We start from the raw sequence: 15,649 nt of genomic DNA, 5'->3' as shown, positions 1-15,649 counted from the left end.
TCTCGCCAAAACCCTAGTCGCAGTCGTAACGTTTCTAAAAGCTTTCGAAGCTACTAATAGAAGCTTGTAAATTAAAGTAGAACTATTTCCTCGTTGTACACATATAACGAATGTATAAATGAGTAAACACCCCTGCGCCGGTTAGCGGGTGCTTGAATCCTAACAGCCGGGCCGCGATAGGGCTTTAGTGGCCACTTTTTACGCACCACGATATTACTCCATGCAAGGGCGACAATAGCCGTGACGATGCACTTTCGGAAGTGCTTGATTGGCTTGATTGGGCCGTATAGCGTCGGTTGCGGGCGGACTTGGGTGTCTCAACTAATTAAAGAAATATGCTACCGGTATTTAACGAAATTCGAACTTGGCAGCAATATTCAGATAAACGACGATGAGAGCAAGAGCAGCAATACGTATCGAACACGGTTCACTCACCCCAGAGGACAATGTGCAGACTAGAAAGTCTGACTCGGCCAGCAGAGTGATGTCGAGCATTACACCGAAGAGCGCGGAGTTGTTTCGACTGGTGTTCCTGGTACTTGCCTGGAGGGAAGCCACCTCGTTGTTGATCACTTTGTACTGAGGATATCTGTGGCAACAGAAGAGCATGTCGCATCATGTCGCTTGCTCGCGGTATTGGCGACGACATTCAACCGTCGCGCCTCTAGTGGCCAAGTTGAGAACCTAACTCGCGAGAAGGCAGCCACATAATTGATTTGTTTGTGTTTGCGACACAGCGCGAGACGCTGCGTCACCTGACATGACGTTACGGGGTTACGTGACTTGACGTCGTATTAAACCGGGTCTTGTGACGTCATTGTGTCAATGTACATCTAAACTTGAATTAGTGGTGTCAATTCACTCCCCAAAACGACTGTTCAATGTCTTGTGAACAACTTTAAATGGGCTCCTTAAATACAACATTCCATGCGTCATATAGACAATTGCAAGCATGGTGCCACAACTGGTGCCCCATGCGTGCAAGCGCGTGCAACGCGCGGCTGAACGTAGCTTCGGCAAGCTCGTAATCGCACGGGCGTGCATGCTCGAGCAGATACATGGCGGCGGCCAGTCGCCCAGCTTGCAATCGTCTATAGGACTTTGAAGATGAAAGACCCTATAAAGTAATCTCCTTTAATTATACAGGGTGTCACAAAAGAAAATTTACACGGTCTATTTTACCGCAAAAATAAACTAGGCATCGCCGAACGCTCATTCTCCGCCCAAAGGTAGCGCTAGAGGTCACAACCAGGTGCCAAAGTTTCAGCCCAATCCGATAACTTAATCAAATGTTATAAGTTATTTTCTGAAACTTTCAATGGGAAAGTGGCGGCCGACGGAGTTTTCAGACACATGGGGCTCTATGGCACCAGAAACCGAAAACGGGTAAAAATGGGCTCCATTTTCCCATTGAAACTTTCAGGAAATCACTTATAACTTTTGATTACATTATCGTATGGGGCTGAGACTTTGGCATCTTGCTGTGACCTCTAGCGCTACCTTTGGGCGGAGAATGAGCGTTCGGCGATGCCTAGTTCATTTTTGCGGTAAAAAAGACCGTGTAATTTTTTTTATTTTTTTTTGTGACACCCTGTTGTAGTCTCCTTTAATTCTATAATCATGGCTGGCAACAGATCAATTTAGTTAGAAATCGAGAAAGAGGAAGAGACGAAGGCGCGCGGGATAGTGCGCAGTTCAGTTCTTAATGCGTTTATTGGCCATAATCTAGGGGGAAAGGAGAGAGATGGCGTCGGTAACAACGCGGTCTGGACGCTGCCAGGCGAGTTGGTGGAATTTTATCTCTTTGATTTATGAAATCTGCGGCTTAGCGGTTTCGTATACAAGGAAGGCGTTTCAATGAAATCATTTAGCTGGGTTAGAGACGTGTTTGTCCCTATTTATTTGTTCTACAACCGTAAAAAATTTTTCCTTCTTCTGCTCCCGTTTCGGGCTAAGGTCATAATTACTTTAACATTTGCAGCGATAATTATACCACATTACCGTTTAAACAAACCACTCATACCTTTCTCGAGAAGTCACGACATCCGCACTTTCGTGTTGCATTTTTTTACAGCGAAGCTGTTTATGGCTAGGGTTCCGCGGATTTTTCGTGTGCGTGACCAAAACTCCGCGCTCGCACCACCGCACGCGCCGCACGAGCACGCCTTCCCTGTATAAACGATTCGGAGTAAAGAACCAAAATAACGCGTTGACGAACGCGCGTGCAAGATGCCATTTGTTTAGTCTTTTGCTTTAGAACAGTGATTGCAGCAGACGCCAGCCCGCGCGGCGCGTGGAACGCCATTTTCTGCATACTCCTTGATGCTTGGGTAATTCAGCAATAGGTCTATTTCACTTCTCTAGTCTCGTCCTAATGAGAAGGCAGCGTATAACTCCCGAAAAGCAAGGCGTCTACAAAGAGTAACGGCGGGAACGCCACCGAGAATGTCAGCGGCAGCGGCGGGCGGCAAACACCACCGATGAAGATCGTGCCAGACAAGACGACGAACGTCGGGGAAAGAGAAGGCATAAAAAAAAAATGCATTGTCATGGTTGTGTCGTGTGCTGAACAGCTTCGTGGTCATCTACCCTCACAGAGTGGAAAGGATCCGGTTTTTTATTTTTTTTATTCCTAATTATCAATGATAACAATAATCTCGCACAGTAATATATTACTGCGTGCCGTTAAAAAATATTTCTATTTAAAGAATTGTTTATAGCTAGCATATCGAACGTCTTTACGATGGTTCGTCCACGCTGGAAGACGTTTCTTTTGCCGTACCACGAGGCGCTCGGTCGCCTTCTGCGCAGCAAAATAGGTTTCTATAGACTGACTTTTAGCTCGTGAGGTGCGTTTTTGTTCACTAAAATGTGTGTCTACTACAGAAACTGCACGCGCGATTCCCTTACTTCCCTGCCGTTCCGCGGCGTCCGTCGGCCAACGTCCGTGACGTCACTGGAGGAGCACTACGGCCTTGTCCTCTCGGCGGTGTTGGCGAAACGCGCGCTTCTACGCCGGAACCTACCAAATCCACCTGGACCCGGACCTCGTCGGCCTTCCTGCTGTGGTGACGGCGGTAGCGATGTCGCAAACCACGGCAGAACAGATGGACTGGCAACAGACACACCATAGGCAGGTGGCCTGTGATGCCAAGTCTGACGAACACCGACATTAAAGAAAAGCAGACGAGGCGAGGCAGAAAGCCGTCATGTTTTCTCTTGTGAATGTCCACACAGAAGACGGACTGCCGGACTCCAACTTCCACTCCATATGGCGGACAAGTGTTGCTTCACGAGTTCTGAAATATCCTAGCTGGTTGGACATCCCTTTATGGAATGCGGCATGCTGGCGTCCGGCGGCGTTCCCTGTTTTAAAGGCACGTTCACACAGCGGCGTCTGACTGCGTTAAGACTGTTTTCGTCGAACTGTTGCTATGGCGACCCTTGCGACGAGCCAATGGGGAGACGCTGAGCTGCACGACACAACGCAGCGCAACGCGGTCGACGCACTGTGTGAAGGAGCGTTAACGAGTTCGACGAGAGCCGCGGAGACAAAGGCCTTTTAGTCTAACCTCTGATCGTTCCTGACGACCCCGTACGCTCTTGTCTCCTAATGGAAAAAGACAAGCGCCGAAAGACCAGGACAAGGTAAGAAGACGACAACACAAGGCGCTTGTGTTGTCGTCTTTTTGTGTTGTCGTCTTGCGCCTTGTGTTGTCGTCTTCTTACCTTGTCCTGGTCTTTCGGCGCTTGTCTTTTTCCATTATGAACCAACTGGCCCAACTCACCATTTTGTTGCTCTTGTCTCCTCCTGTTCTTCCCTTTCTGCCCGCACAGAGATCGTGAGCTGACTTACTTTTTCCGGATCTCGTCGACGACACTGGGTTCGTCCGTCGCCACAAACACCCTCTTCGTTTCGACGTGTGTTGTAAGGGAAAGCTTGGCGTAGTAATCTTCCACGTGGACCATGTACTCTTGGACGTCGTGACGGGCTGCTTCCACGTATATCTTGTCCTTCCTCCTGATATGCACTCTGTGGAAATTGCTAGACTCAGATAGCTCTTTAGAAATCCACAGTCCTGAATTTTATACGTCGACTATTGAATCATCAGCGTGGGGCATGTATTGGACAGGCTACGCGAGCGTATGGCTAAAACTAGGTTTCAATCGGTCAGAACACGAGTCCACGCCAAACACTGACACAGCGCTCGTATTCAATATGTGGCGTGCGCTGGTTGTCAGTATAGGTGACCTATACGAGTTTCGTTTCGGCCTGTCTGCTTCAAAACGCAGCCGACGCTACGATGTAATGGGTTCAAATAAACAGGCTTCAAAAGTGCAAGACACCAGGCTTTTTTTTCTATTTATGATTGGTTCAGTGATGAAAGAACACGTCTACAGAAACGTGACAAACACAGCTCGTGGCGTCAACTGCGCCTGGACTATGGTTAAACAAAGTATAAAACATTATGCCGTAGGACGTTTTTGCGGTGTTGCTGGAGCAATTAATCATAAAAAAGATCACCAACGAATCGTCTTGGTGTCCCTTTTTGATGGGATAAAGCCTGACTGGTAGGGGTTTATGCGCTTCCCGAAGCTTTAAACAAACTGTGGCGCTCTGATTTCGGGTAGTACAAAGCCACCAGATTGGGCGTCGCCCAACTTTGTGGCACCTTCACTGAGCGATTTTCTTGCTGTGTAATGCTGAAGAACGAAAAAAAACAACCTTTTCCTTCGCCGTCCGAAATCGGCTAGATTCAACGCTGAAAGGCCATCGAAAGTGCCAGATTCATGGCACCACAGCTAGGGTACGCCTCTCTATTTCAATTGGTTGTGTTGTCAAAACATCTAGCGTACCGATGTTTTTTTTTTCTGTTCTTTTTTACATATGATTACATGAAACGGCGTTTCTTGGCTCGCGCTCTTAGTTTGGACGTGTGCTTCGACGGCACTCAAATTTTCCTTGTTTCTTTGTATTTTTCTCGTGATCACGTTCCGCAGCAGGGCAGGCACGCTTCTACATGTGCGAGACGCTCACCACTGCACTACCCAAAACAAGTCCTAACGAGTCCCTTCTCGCAAAACGCCCCCTGGGCAACGCGGGAGCCCTGTATCGCAGTCGTGCAAAAGCGACACCGTGTCTCAAACAGGTCTTTTCTCGTTCACTTGTTTGTACAATTTCTGATCCCGTATTATCTCCAAAGACACGATAACCGATGCCTGAGCTATCTTCCGACCACTGCTAAGCTAAGGTCTCATTCACACAGCCGTTTTTTCCCCCTCCCGGTGAGAGTGCCGGCGACGTGCACAGCACGGTCAATCATCTCTCCCGCGGCCGTGCCCATGGTCATCCGACTTTTGAGAATCCGCCAGATTGAGCGAAAGTTTCCTATTTCGTGACTAGCCGTCCCTCACTGGGGCGGGGCGCTGGCATTCCCCGTCTCCCGTCAGCGCCGGGGACGTACAACACCGTCTTTCGGCTCATTTTGGCTCCGGCAGAGCGATTGGGCCTCAAACCGGTCCGAAAACCCTCTCCCCCGGCGGAAACGCCGCCGGGGCTATCGCCGGGACGGGGAAAAAAACGGCTGTGTGAATGAGACCTAACACGGCTAAAGCTGCATGCTCGTCGTTGGACAGGTGGACCCCAGTGTTGAAACTCAAAAGTTAAAAACCCGCAGTCGGAATTCCGAAAACAGTTAAAAACCGCTAAATCCAAAACACCGCGCAGAAATGACTTTATAAGAATTTTTATTTTGCTCTAATTCTTGTCCAAAAGTATAATAATAGTATAGACTATAGGTCATATCAATGTCATCTAAACGGAAAATTTCCTTGTCGTTTGACTAGAAATCTGTCACGCCACGCCACAGTTCACCCAGGTGATCCGAAGCCAAAATTGCTGTGTCAGCGTATACTAACAAGGCAAGAGACCCTTCAGCAGTGCATAACTGGTCAGACTCCAGTTGAACTGGTAGAGTCATCTGCCTGCCAGAGGAGGAAGGTGCAGCGGCCCAAACATGCTTTTTCGTTGCAGCGCAGTGTTGTAGGCGTTACCGAAAAGAAGTAACGAAATGCGTTACTCTTAGCTTGGAAAATAAAGAAACACGTAACCGTCCTACGTTGCCTCAAAATAAAAGGAACGCGTTACCGTTATTGATAATAAGTAACGAACGTTACCATTGCGTTACTTTTCTTTTTTTTTTAATTATGAATTAACGTTTGACTGTTCGGATGTTACAGGTAGGATGCATAAGCATTCAAGAAACATTTGGCTCATGCACAAACTGAACATAATGAAATTAAAATTTGTACGGTTTCACCTAATTATTCACGAAAAAAGGGGGAAAAAAAACTCGACACTTCACGTGTGGCTTGGCGCCTAGATGCAGAAAGAAATTCCAGGATAACATTTTTTTTTTAAGTTTCGGGAAGGAAATGCAACGAGTAACGAAACTCCTTTACCCGTTACACGAAATAAGTAACGTAAATATGTTACCCGTTACTATTTCGAAAAAGGAACGAACCAAAAAAGAGGCACGCGTTACCTGTAACGTTATTGCTTGTAACGCCTTGCCGCCAACACTCTTGCAGCGTGCGCGACCAAATCCACGTGTTTTGCACATAGTTCCGTTCTGCAATAGCGGCGCATGGCTCGTCTGCTATCACTAGGAACCTCCAGTAGCCAGTCTTAAAGTCTGGGGTCTTGTAGCTAGTCTTTTCTCAACTTTTGAGCGTACTTCACCAGGCCCATTTCACTAAGCAGTGACGAAAACGTCAAAGGAACATTCATGCACTGCAGTTCAAACGTGCGCGCACAAAACAGGGAAGCATGCTCTGATGCTCGACGCCTTAATGCTTTGATGACGTCACAGACGTTACTCTCGCAAACCATAACCTTACTGAGAGTAAGCAAAGACGACTGTAGCTGATTATGGAAATGACAGGTGCATAGTTCTCAGTAAATCGATATAAAACTTCAATCTCTCTAAAAAAAAAAGAAACCGCCAAGATTACATAAAACCGGCTAAAAATCCCGCCGCCCGCCAAGCCATAATCTATCCCGCTAAACAGAACCGCTAAGTTTAGCGGGAAAACCACTAAACTGGAAACACTGGTAGACCTTCAGTCTTGAACCACTCTCTGCTCAAATACTTACGTGCTGAGAACAGTGACAGGCGATGTAAAAGTGGGGCGAAACAGTTGGTCCGGCCAGCGCGCAGCCTCCCCAGCCCCGATCGCTTAGCAACGAAGGAAGTCTATATATGTAAGGTTCCGTGTTTTTTGTAAATACAGATAAGCCGCGAGAATTCACCCCCGAGTCCGTTTATTAAAAATCGAGGAAAACCAAAAAACTTTCGATTTTTATCTGTCCTTAAATAAGAAACTCGGCGTAACTTCCTTGTTCGGAACCACATACCTCGTTTTTTTTTCTTCACAAGAAACCCTGATAAACTTCGATCTTGCTTGACACCGAAAAACACAAAGTAAAATCAAAATATGTTTGTTTGTTTTAGTTCTGACAAGTCAAGTCGAAACATTCAATCGGTGTTTTTTTTTTATTTTGTTGCTGCATTTTTCGTGAATATTCAGATAGGTTATAGGTCAGCGTGCATTTTTTTATCGAGTTTTAATTCACGCCGCTTTTCAGAAACCCTAGTATATATAAAAATAACATTGATCCTTACCCGACGATAGGGTGCTTGTACCCCCTGGACATCTTGAAGTCCGAGATTCTTTTCAATGTAGTGGCTTGGAGCCTGAGAATGTACCTCATGAGCTGTCCGTACCACCAGGCGTAGGGGCTTCCGTGATTAGCCACCAGGGGCTCAGCGATGGCGGATGGAATCTCAACGATGTCCCTCCTAACCCTACCCGCTGCACAAATGTTTTCATTTTTTAATGAAGCGTCAGTTTTATTGGTTATACAACAGTGCTTCTGACCCCTCTTTTTTTTTTTTTTTTGTCTGGAATGTTTGGAACCATTAGTGTCAGTTAATTGATATAAATCACGGAAAATTACCAATGGTCCCATTCTAACAATGCCAATCTTTCTGGAAGATGTAAGTGGTTCTCAAAAAGGTCCCCAAACGTTTTGGCTGACAGGCCTGATTGAAGACATGACGCAGTCTAGAGGGCTGGAAAGGAAATACTACAATATAAACGAGGAAATACTAGGCACGAACTTAGTTCACGCTCGCCCGTTTCAAAGGGAACAAGCCGCATCCTCATCATCATCATCATCATCATCAATAATTAAAAAAAGAAATGAAAGGTGGGTGAATATGTATAGTTCATTTTTTTAACCGAAGATATGATTATATCGAAATTACAAAATAATTCTGACCCAGAGAACTCACTGGACATAAATGGAAGCGCATGGGAACCTTGGCATATTCACACTGAGCAGAGGGCTAACTAGAATGGTCGATCTGATGACGTAGAATGCAAAAGTTATGACGCTAAGCACGATATACAGAGAAAGGAAAGGAATTGTTTCCTATGTTACGCAGACATGAAGCAGGGAACTACGAGTGTGTAATGTTGGTGATGACAATGAGCAGTGAATAATATGGAGAGAACCCGAGTTTGCATGCAGTTTTAAAGCATGAAATGCTTTTTCACGGTACCCTCAATCCCACACTTCTTTGCGTCCATCAGTTCGCTACATTTAGCGAGAAAAGTGGCGTCGCGTGACCTTGTGGAAATTCACGGCACATGACTGGTACGTCAACTCCGTTTGCCCACTCAATTTAGCGGGGAAATTAATGTCGAGTGGCCAAACCATCAATTCAGTTATTCCGCCAAACTTAGCTGAGAATCGACACGTCACCTATACATCAACTTTGTTACCCACCAAATCTATCGGGAAAATTCACGTCCTGTGACGTAAACACCAAAATCCAGTTTCGCCGCTAAATTTAGCGGGGGAAATTGACGCACGTGACCTGACGTCACGTGACCTCAACACCATACAGTTTCCCCGCTAAATTTAGCGGGGAAATATAAGACACGTGACACGCCAATTCTCTAACCCCCATGCCTCCTCCCTTCCCCCTACTTTTCTTTCCCCATCCTTCCCGCTCCTAGCAACATCTCCTAGATAACCTATGTCAGGGGTCTCAAACTCATTTGAGGTCGGGGGCCAGATATCCCACCCCCGAAAGGTCGAGGGTCAATTTAAGGGGGTGACTTTTATGGAGAACGGATTTTATGGTCTTGCCTCTTACATTTTGTCGGTTTGATTCGTTTTGAGGACTAAGTTAGGCTCTTACCTGCTGCGATAACAAGAATTAAAATGACACTGCCTCGCCATCATGCTGATATTTTTTTGTATAGAACAACGAGTACGCACACTTTAGTTCGCGTTGCTCAATTCACTCGGGAAATATTCATACTCAAGATGTTTCGAAAAAAAACTTCTTCATACGACAATTATTGCTTTCCTGAAGATTCTTTAGAGTACTCTGATAAAGCACCTGAATTTTTATGGTGATGTTTTTCTCAAGGGTAGAATTCCTAGTTCATAGCTTTATCTTCAGCAGTCGCTCCTGCTTAGTGAGAGTTTATGTAGCTGAGGTGAACAAAAGCTGGCGAGCAAAAACTAAAACGAAAGAAAGCGAATATGTTATAGAGCACAGCTACGGGCATCGAGCAGAAATGAATCGGTGACATTAGATTATTATGGCGCTTGCTCGGCGCGTAGCGCTCCAGAAATAGGGAACAAGGGCTCGTAGCCGGTTACTTGCGGGCCGTGACTTAGCGAGTCACGGGCCGCGTGTTTGATCCCCTGAGCTAAGTGCTGTTCCTCCCAGGGTGTCCTTCTCCATCCACCTCTCCCTCCACCTCCACCCATCTCCAATTCTATATTCTTACAATGTGCTATAATCCCATAACGGAGTATAATCCTATCAGGCCCTATAATGCATTTTATGCGTTATAAGACTTTGAAGGTAACGTGCCAAGTTTTTTTTCTCAATCTTTATTTCGCGCTCATGGTGTGCATCGCGGCGCTACTTTACGCCCGCCTATTTCTGCGTTTGTACTTGTAGCAACGTTCCTCCGACCCTGCACCACTGGAGAGACAGCGGCCAACCACAGGCCCGGTTTGGACACCCTTGCCCTAAAATGGTACATAACATTTAAAGAGACCACCCCCGTATGCACCCAAGAGTCCCTATATTCATCGATCGCAAAAAAAAAAAAATAAGAATTTCCCGTGACCACTTTTGTCCCGTAATCACTCTAAAAAAAAAAAACAAAAAAAAAACATTTGTGGTTTTGTTTATCCGCAAAAACTCCTGTAAAGAATGACCAGGCTGGAAGTATGTTTAAGACACAGAAAAACTCTCTGCGAAGTGACACTAAGCGTGACACACCTCCGTGAAACGTCATTACTGGAACGCGCCTAGGACTGGTCTGTCGAGTCCAAAAAGAGCGGTCCCTCGATTTCCGCCTGGTGACGTCTTAGAAGTGCCACGCTTCCGCCGGTCGCGATCCTGGCGGTGTCTCAGCAGCAGCGGTGATGGATGTGGCGGGCGCCTGTTCTGCCGCAGGTCGCTCTCTGGTCTGACAGTCCACGGAAACTCTGGCAGTCAAGAGTTGGGACGCCACGACGACAGCGACACCCGCGTTCGATCGTGCTTTTAGCCGGAACTCCTACGACAACCCGCCAGGATCGCGACATCCAACAGCATGACAAACCTGCTTTTGTGACGTCGTTTGTCACCATCATAGAGTTATAGCGCAGGCTGACGTCTTCTTATAGAGTTTTTCCGCTCACTCTCGTGTACTAAAAATTGTATTATTATTAAATATTATTGTTTTTATTATCCGGCCACTTCGTTCACACATCCGTTATACGCACCGAATAAAAAATTAATAACGTTACAACCTGAAACGAGCGAGAAAAAAAAAAAAACGAGGTAGTGGGCTTTAGAGCGATAAACTGGTAGCTGCAAGTGACCACCGGTCGGCCACCGCCATGTTACGCATTTTTGACCACTAGACACGTGACCTTATACTTTTACGTCTAGATTTTAACGAACTGCCGCTCACAAGTAATTGCTTATTGATCTTTGTTGATAGTACCAGCGAGATAAGTTATGTGTCGTTTGTTTCAAGTCCAAGGTCTGCACTTAACACAAACTCTCAAGCAGCTTCGCAATGCCTCCGCTAGATGCCGTCAGCAGCGGTGCTGTATTTTGGGTTTTTATCGGAGCTAGACAACTGATTTCTGGAGCTAACAGTATTGAAGAAATAGTATATCATGTTCTTTTTTTCTTTTTTTTTTACAGCGATCGCAATACAAATCTCGGCTCAGTTTTGCGTAAAAGCCTCACGATTTGATACGTGTCTACACTGCTCATACCATCATACAAAAGACAGTCTGCAAACACGAGTCACCGCAATATCCGCGGTTCGAATGCCGAGTGCCAAGTTTTCTCCTTGAACTCACTGCCACGCGGCATTCGAAGCACGAATCTCGCGGTGTCTCTCGTTTGAATCTGTATGCAGGCTATCTTTTGTGTGCTGTATAAGCAGTGTGAACCCCGGCTTAAAGGTAGCCTCGGTAATGAAGGTGGAATGCGAACGTCTGAACCAGGTTGCTGACTGAACAACTAAGACGGGTTTCGTAAAGAGTGAATTTTAGTTCGAATCATGCGGCAGTGTCGTCCACTGGCGGCGGTTACATGACATTACCGAGCATAGATGGCGCTAGTTCCCAGTAAGTTGCATTGAGAGCCTCCATTTAAAGGGCAACTCCGGCCAAAACTCAAAATGAAATAAATTACTGGTATCGCTGTAGCGACACAAAATACGACCCGAGCCAAAATATTACGTCCGTGGGACGTCGCGTTCTCAACTAACGCCGATAATAAAAACGCGACCCGCCGCGAGCCGCTGCTCCTTAGCGGGCGGACAGCGGGTTGCCGATCACTAAAGCAACATTGGGTCGTGACGTCAGTATAGTTCTCTTTTTTTTCCTCCGGTCCGGGCGTTGCGCGGAGTCCGCTTCTTTGAGCCACTACCACCGCTACTTCGGCTTGTGATTGGCGTGTTTAGCCGTTGCTTTTATCTGTAGCCCCTGTAGCTTCGGTATAGAATATTGTTTATTTACTTAAGAGGACTTCAAGACTTGTTTTAGCGAGCAACTCAGTGCGTCCAAGACTGCCCAGCTGTTCCTCGAAAGATGCCGAGTGCAACCTGTAGCACTGTGGGCTGCTTAAACAACCCGCTGCGCAAACCGGAGGTGCTTTTTCACAAGTTTCCAACGGACCGGAAATTAAAGAAGGTGTGGGTGAACGCTGTTCGACGAGTGGACTTTAGACTGCGGCTTTTACGCGCCCGAGAAAAAAAGAACAAAAAAACAGACGTGTACAGCCCAGCACACGTGTGTTCGGGCGCCACAGCCCGCGCCGGAGAGCCTCAAAGCTTCGTGTCTGGGACTGACCCGCAGCGCGAAAGCGAGAGGGCTCACGTACTTCTGCTACTGACAGGGGATGGCGATCCTTCATCAAAATCGTCAAGAAATCATGTTTCAAGGTTCGGTACATGTAACGTATTGGGCTAGAACGTTCTCGCCCTCTTTTCACCGATGGGGCTATTACTGGGTGAAACATGAGCATTTTCTAAGACAATTTATAACTTGATCAAACTTTTACCCAAGATTTTCTAGGTCTGCCAAAGCAGTCGAAGCGCGGGGCTCTACAAAAAGGTTCGGGATGTCCCTACCCGCTACCCTTATCGTGATCACTCAAAGAGCTACCTGTTACCTGCTGGGATTGGGTTCTTTTTTGTGCTCCTCGTGTCGGCGTCCGCACAAGATGGGCCCAGGATAGGGAGGAACGTCTTGACCCACTTGTTTTTGGGGGCGTAGTGCCACTTGGAGGTGTCTACCACCAGCGTCCTTCCCTTGCGCAACGCTTCCAGCAAGCACCAGAGCAGGATGTGGACACCCGATGCCAATCCGTACTTGTTCCTGAGAGGACAACGGAGCTTCGGAGCCGCGGTGCAATTGGCCGGATTCTGGACAAAGACGCAGAAAGTATGTGTATATAAGTTCGTTTGACCCGAAGTCTGAGCGCAGCCGACGCTGGGTACTTCCATCTCAAACATCCCAGACATTGCAATGGACCATTTTCTACGTTTAAAAAAAAATCCGCGACTTTTTACCACAAGGTAAAAAGTCACGGATTTTCCTTAAATAGTTTCACCCATTTTTTTTTTTTTCTTATCGTGAGCGTGGTTTGAACTCTTAAAATGAGCGTAAAACTATGCATCATATTTTTTAAGAAGCGCTTCATAATTGGTTTTATGAAATGGGAGCGAATTTTAGCTTGCTATGTTGCGATGATTAAGCAATTTTAATTGTTAAAATATTTTTTAATTCAACAAATTGCGCGAAAGAAAGCACCTTTTTCATTTTTCTTCAATTATTAGCGCCTGGCAAACACACACACACACATATATATATATATATATATATATATATATATATATATATATATATATATATATATATATATATATATATATATATATATATATATATATATATATATGTTGGAAGCCCCATCCCATAGACGTATTCTAAGGAGAAAAAAATGTTGAAGCCGTACTTCAACATTCTTCGCAAAAAAAAAAAAAATATTCCAAAGTTGCAAAAAAGTTCTATGCCGCCTAAACACTGGTCTATTCTACCCTGAGCTGGTCCAAGTCAAGTCCACGTGAAGCGAGTGGAAGCCACTGGCTTCACGTGAGCGGTCGTCTGTCACGTGCTTCCACAGCTCTCACTTCGAAGTCGACGCACTTCACAGCGCTACGAGTCAGAGGACTGCGCGATCGGAAAATCTGAGAGCACTCTGAAAGAACCAACCGAATATACCTCGAGCGCCCGACTTCGACAAGCCGAATGTTCATCGGCTTTTAAAGGTGCTCCAAGACACTGGAAATCGACCAGCCCATATACCATAAGAAAGGAATCGAAGAGGCGGTTGGTTCTATGACAATTATAAACAAATATTTTATAAGATCTTTTATTACGCTTTGCAGGCATCATTTTACGCTTTTAGACATGCATTTTATGCTTTTCGTCAAAGTTTAGATATATAATCTTCGGCGGCACGATTCATCACGTTAGTGCGTGGTAACATTCGGGAACATTGAAAATAATTATTCCCTTTATCAAACAAACAACAGATCCGATCAGAAGTTGCTTTTAACGCTGTCTTGGCCAGGCGACAATAATCAATCGTTTATTTTTAGACATCAGAAACACAAGACCCCCGCCTCGCCTTGTTTTCTTATTTGCGCTGAATGTAATTAGATTACGCTCTTTCAAGCATATAATTAAAAAAAAAGTTTTTTTTTTTACTTTTTTAACGGTTTTATTGACGCATGCCTTGTTCTCTAGCTTTTTTTTTTATTTTTTACATAAAAGGAAACCTCAAGCAAAAGTACGCATCCCTAAGCTTATCCCCACACTTAGACTAGAATCTAGATTATCATGCAAACATGTGTACGCTGAGCAAGCTCTAAAACAAGTCATTTCATCTACTTCTCTGCAGACCACTTAACATTGGACCTACGAAATTCTCTTGATCAATAGCAAGACGATCGAAACACCTTTCAAGCGACAAATGAAGTAAGCAACGTGGCACTGACGACGACATTCGTCGTTGTGACGTCGTGATAATTGTCGGACCTTTACTTTTAGAGCGTACAGAAAATTAGAGCAATCTTTTTGTGACCGTTCGATTCGAACATTGCACTAATTGGCTCTACGGGATTTTAGTTTAAAAGATGACGCGTGGGCAGTTAGCTCTGATTAGAAGGATTGGTGGATCGACGCAAAAGATATATGGCTTTATCTCTTACCCGCTGCATCTCCCTCTAATCGGAGCAAACAAGCGCGTCGCGTCTGCTCCTCGTTCAGTGTCTCGCGTTTGAATACCGGACGCCGGCGTTCGGCGTCCGAACGCGTTCCAACAGTGAGCAAGGCGGCTGGCCTTTGCGCCTAATCACTCATCCTTCCAATCAGAGCCCGGCACCCTGACCTCACCGCGCGCTCTTGTCTCCTCCTCTCCCTCAGTTTCCCTCGGTATACGTGTTTTCCACTGACGTCACTTGGTCACACATAATGATGGGGAAAAGGACACGCGAAAGCGTTGTTTCCGCTGCGTTAACGAGACGCTCCTGACAACCAGAAAGAGGGGCGGACTGGCATAGGTCTGGATCGCCAACACAATGCTCTCATAAATGAATTTAAAAATAAAAAAAAGAAGATACTAATAAGTTCTATAAGAATTAAGCTTTAGCCAAATTGACCAAGGAATTTACTTACTTGCAAATCATGGATCGTTTGTTGTACGTAGGTTTGAAGTTTCCTCATATTTTCCGCAACACGGTCTTGCACACCATCCATATTCTTTAGACGCTCGACGTCCATTTGCGCAATCCTGAATGTGTCGTGGACACCACAGAGTAACGAAGGTGCGTCGAAGGTAAATGTTTCATAAATGAGTAGGTAACGCAGCGTACATTTAACATGGTATATTGCCTGACGAACACCTATCGCACAGACTAAGAGAAAGTGGGAGAAACCATATGATTTTTGCATCATACTGTGGTCGTTTTCTATTCTCCCCAA

General features: G+C 45.7%; 1 protein-coding gene across 1 annotated transcript in view; it reads right to left on the bottom strand.

Annotated features, from left to right (window-relative positions):
• Nucleotides 1–348: 348 nt before the first annotated feature.
• The window catches only part of LOC121835371 (alpha-(1,6)-fucosyltransferase-like), a 115,295-nt gene continuing 99,994 nt past the window's right edge, over nucleotides 349–15,649 (bottom strand). Inside the window, exons 3-7 of the mRNA XM_042289536.1 lie at nucleotides 15,344–15,458; nucleotides 12,774–13,026; nucleotides 7,686–7,875; nucleotides 3,857–4,033; nucleotides 349–589 (exon numbers count right to left, since the gene is read on the bottom strand). Of these exons, the coding sequence (XP_042145470.1) occupies nucleotides 349–589; nucleotides 3,857–4,033; nucleotides 7,686–7,875; nucleotides 12,774–13,026; nucleotides 15,344–15,458 (976 nt within the window). The remainder of the gene's footprint in view (nucleotides 590–3,856; nucleotides 4,034–7,685; nucleotides 7,876–12,773; nucleotides 13,027–15,343; nucleotides 15,459–15,649) is intronic.

Source organism: Ixodes scapularis, unplaced genomic scaffold (assembly GCF_016920785.2).
Source record: "Ixodes scapularis isolate PalLabHiFi unplaced genomic scaffold, ASM1692078v2 PGA_scaffold0__279_contigs__length_252992795, whole genome shotgun sequence".
Taxonomy (NCBI): domain Eukaryota; kingdom Metazoa; phylum Arthropoda; class Arachnida; order Ixodida; family Ixodidae; genus Ixodes; species Ixodes scapularis.
This window is presented reverse-complemented; position numbering and strand designations above follow the sequence as displayed.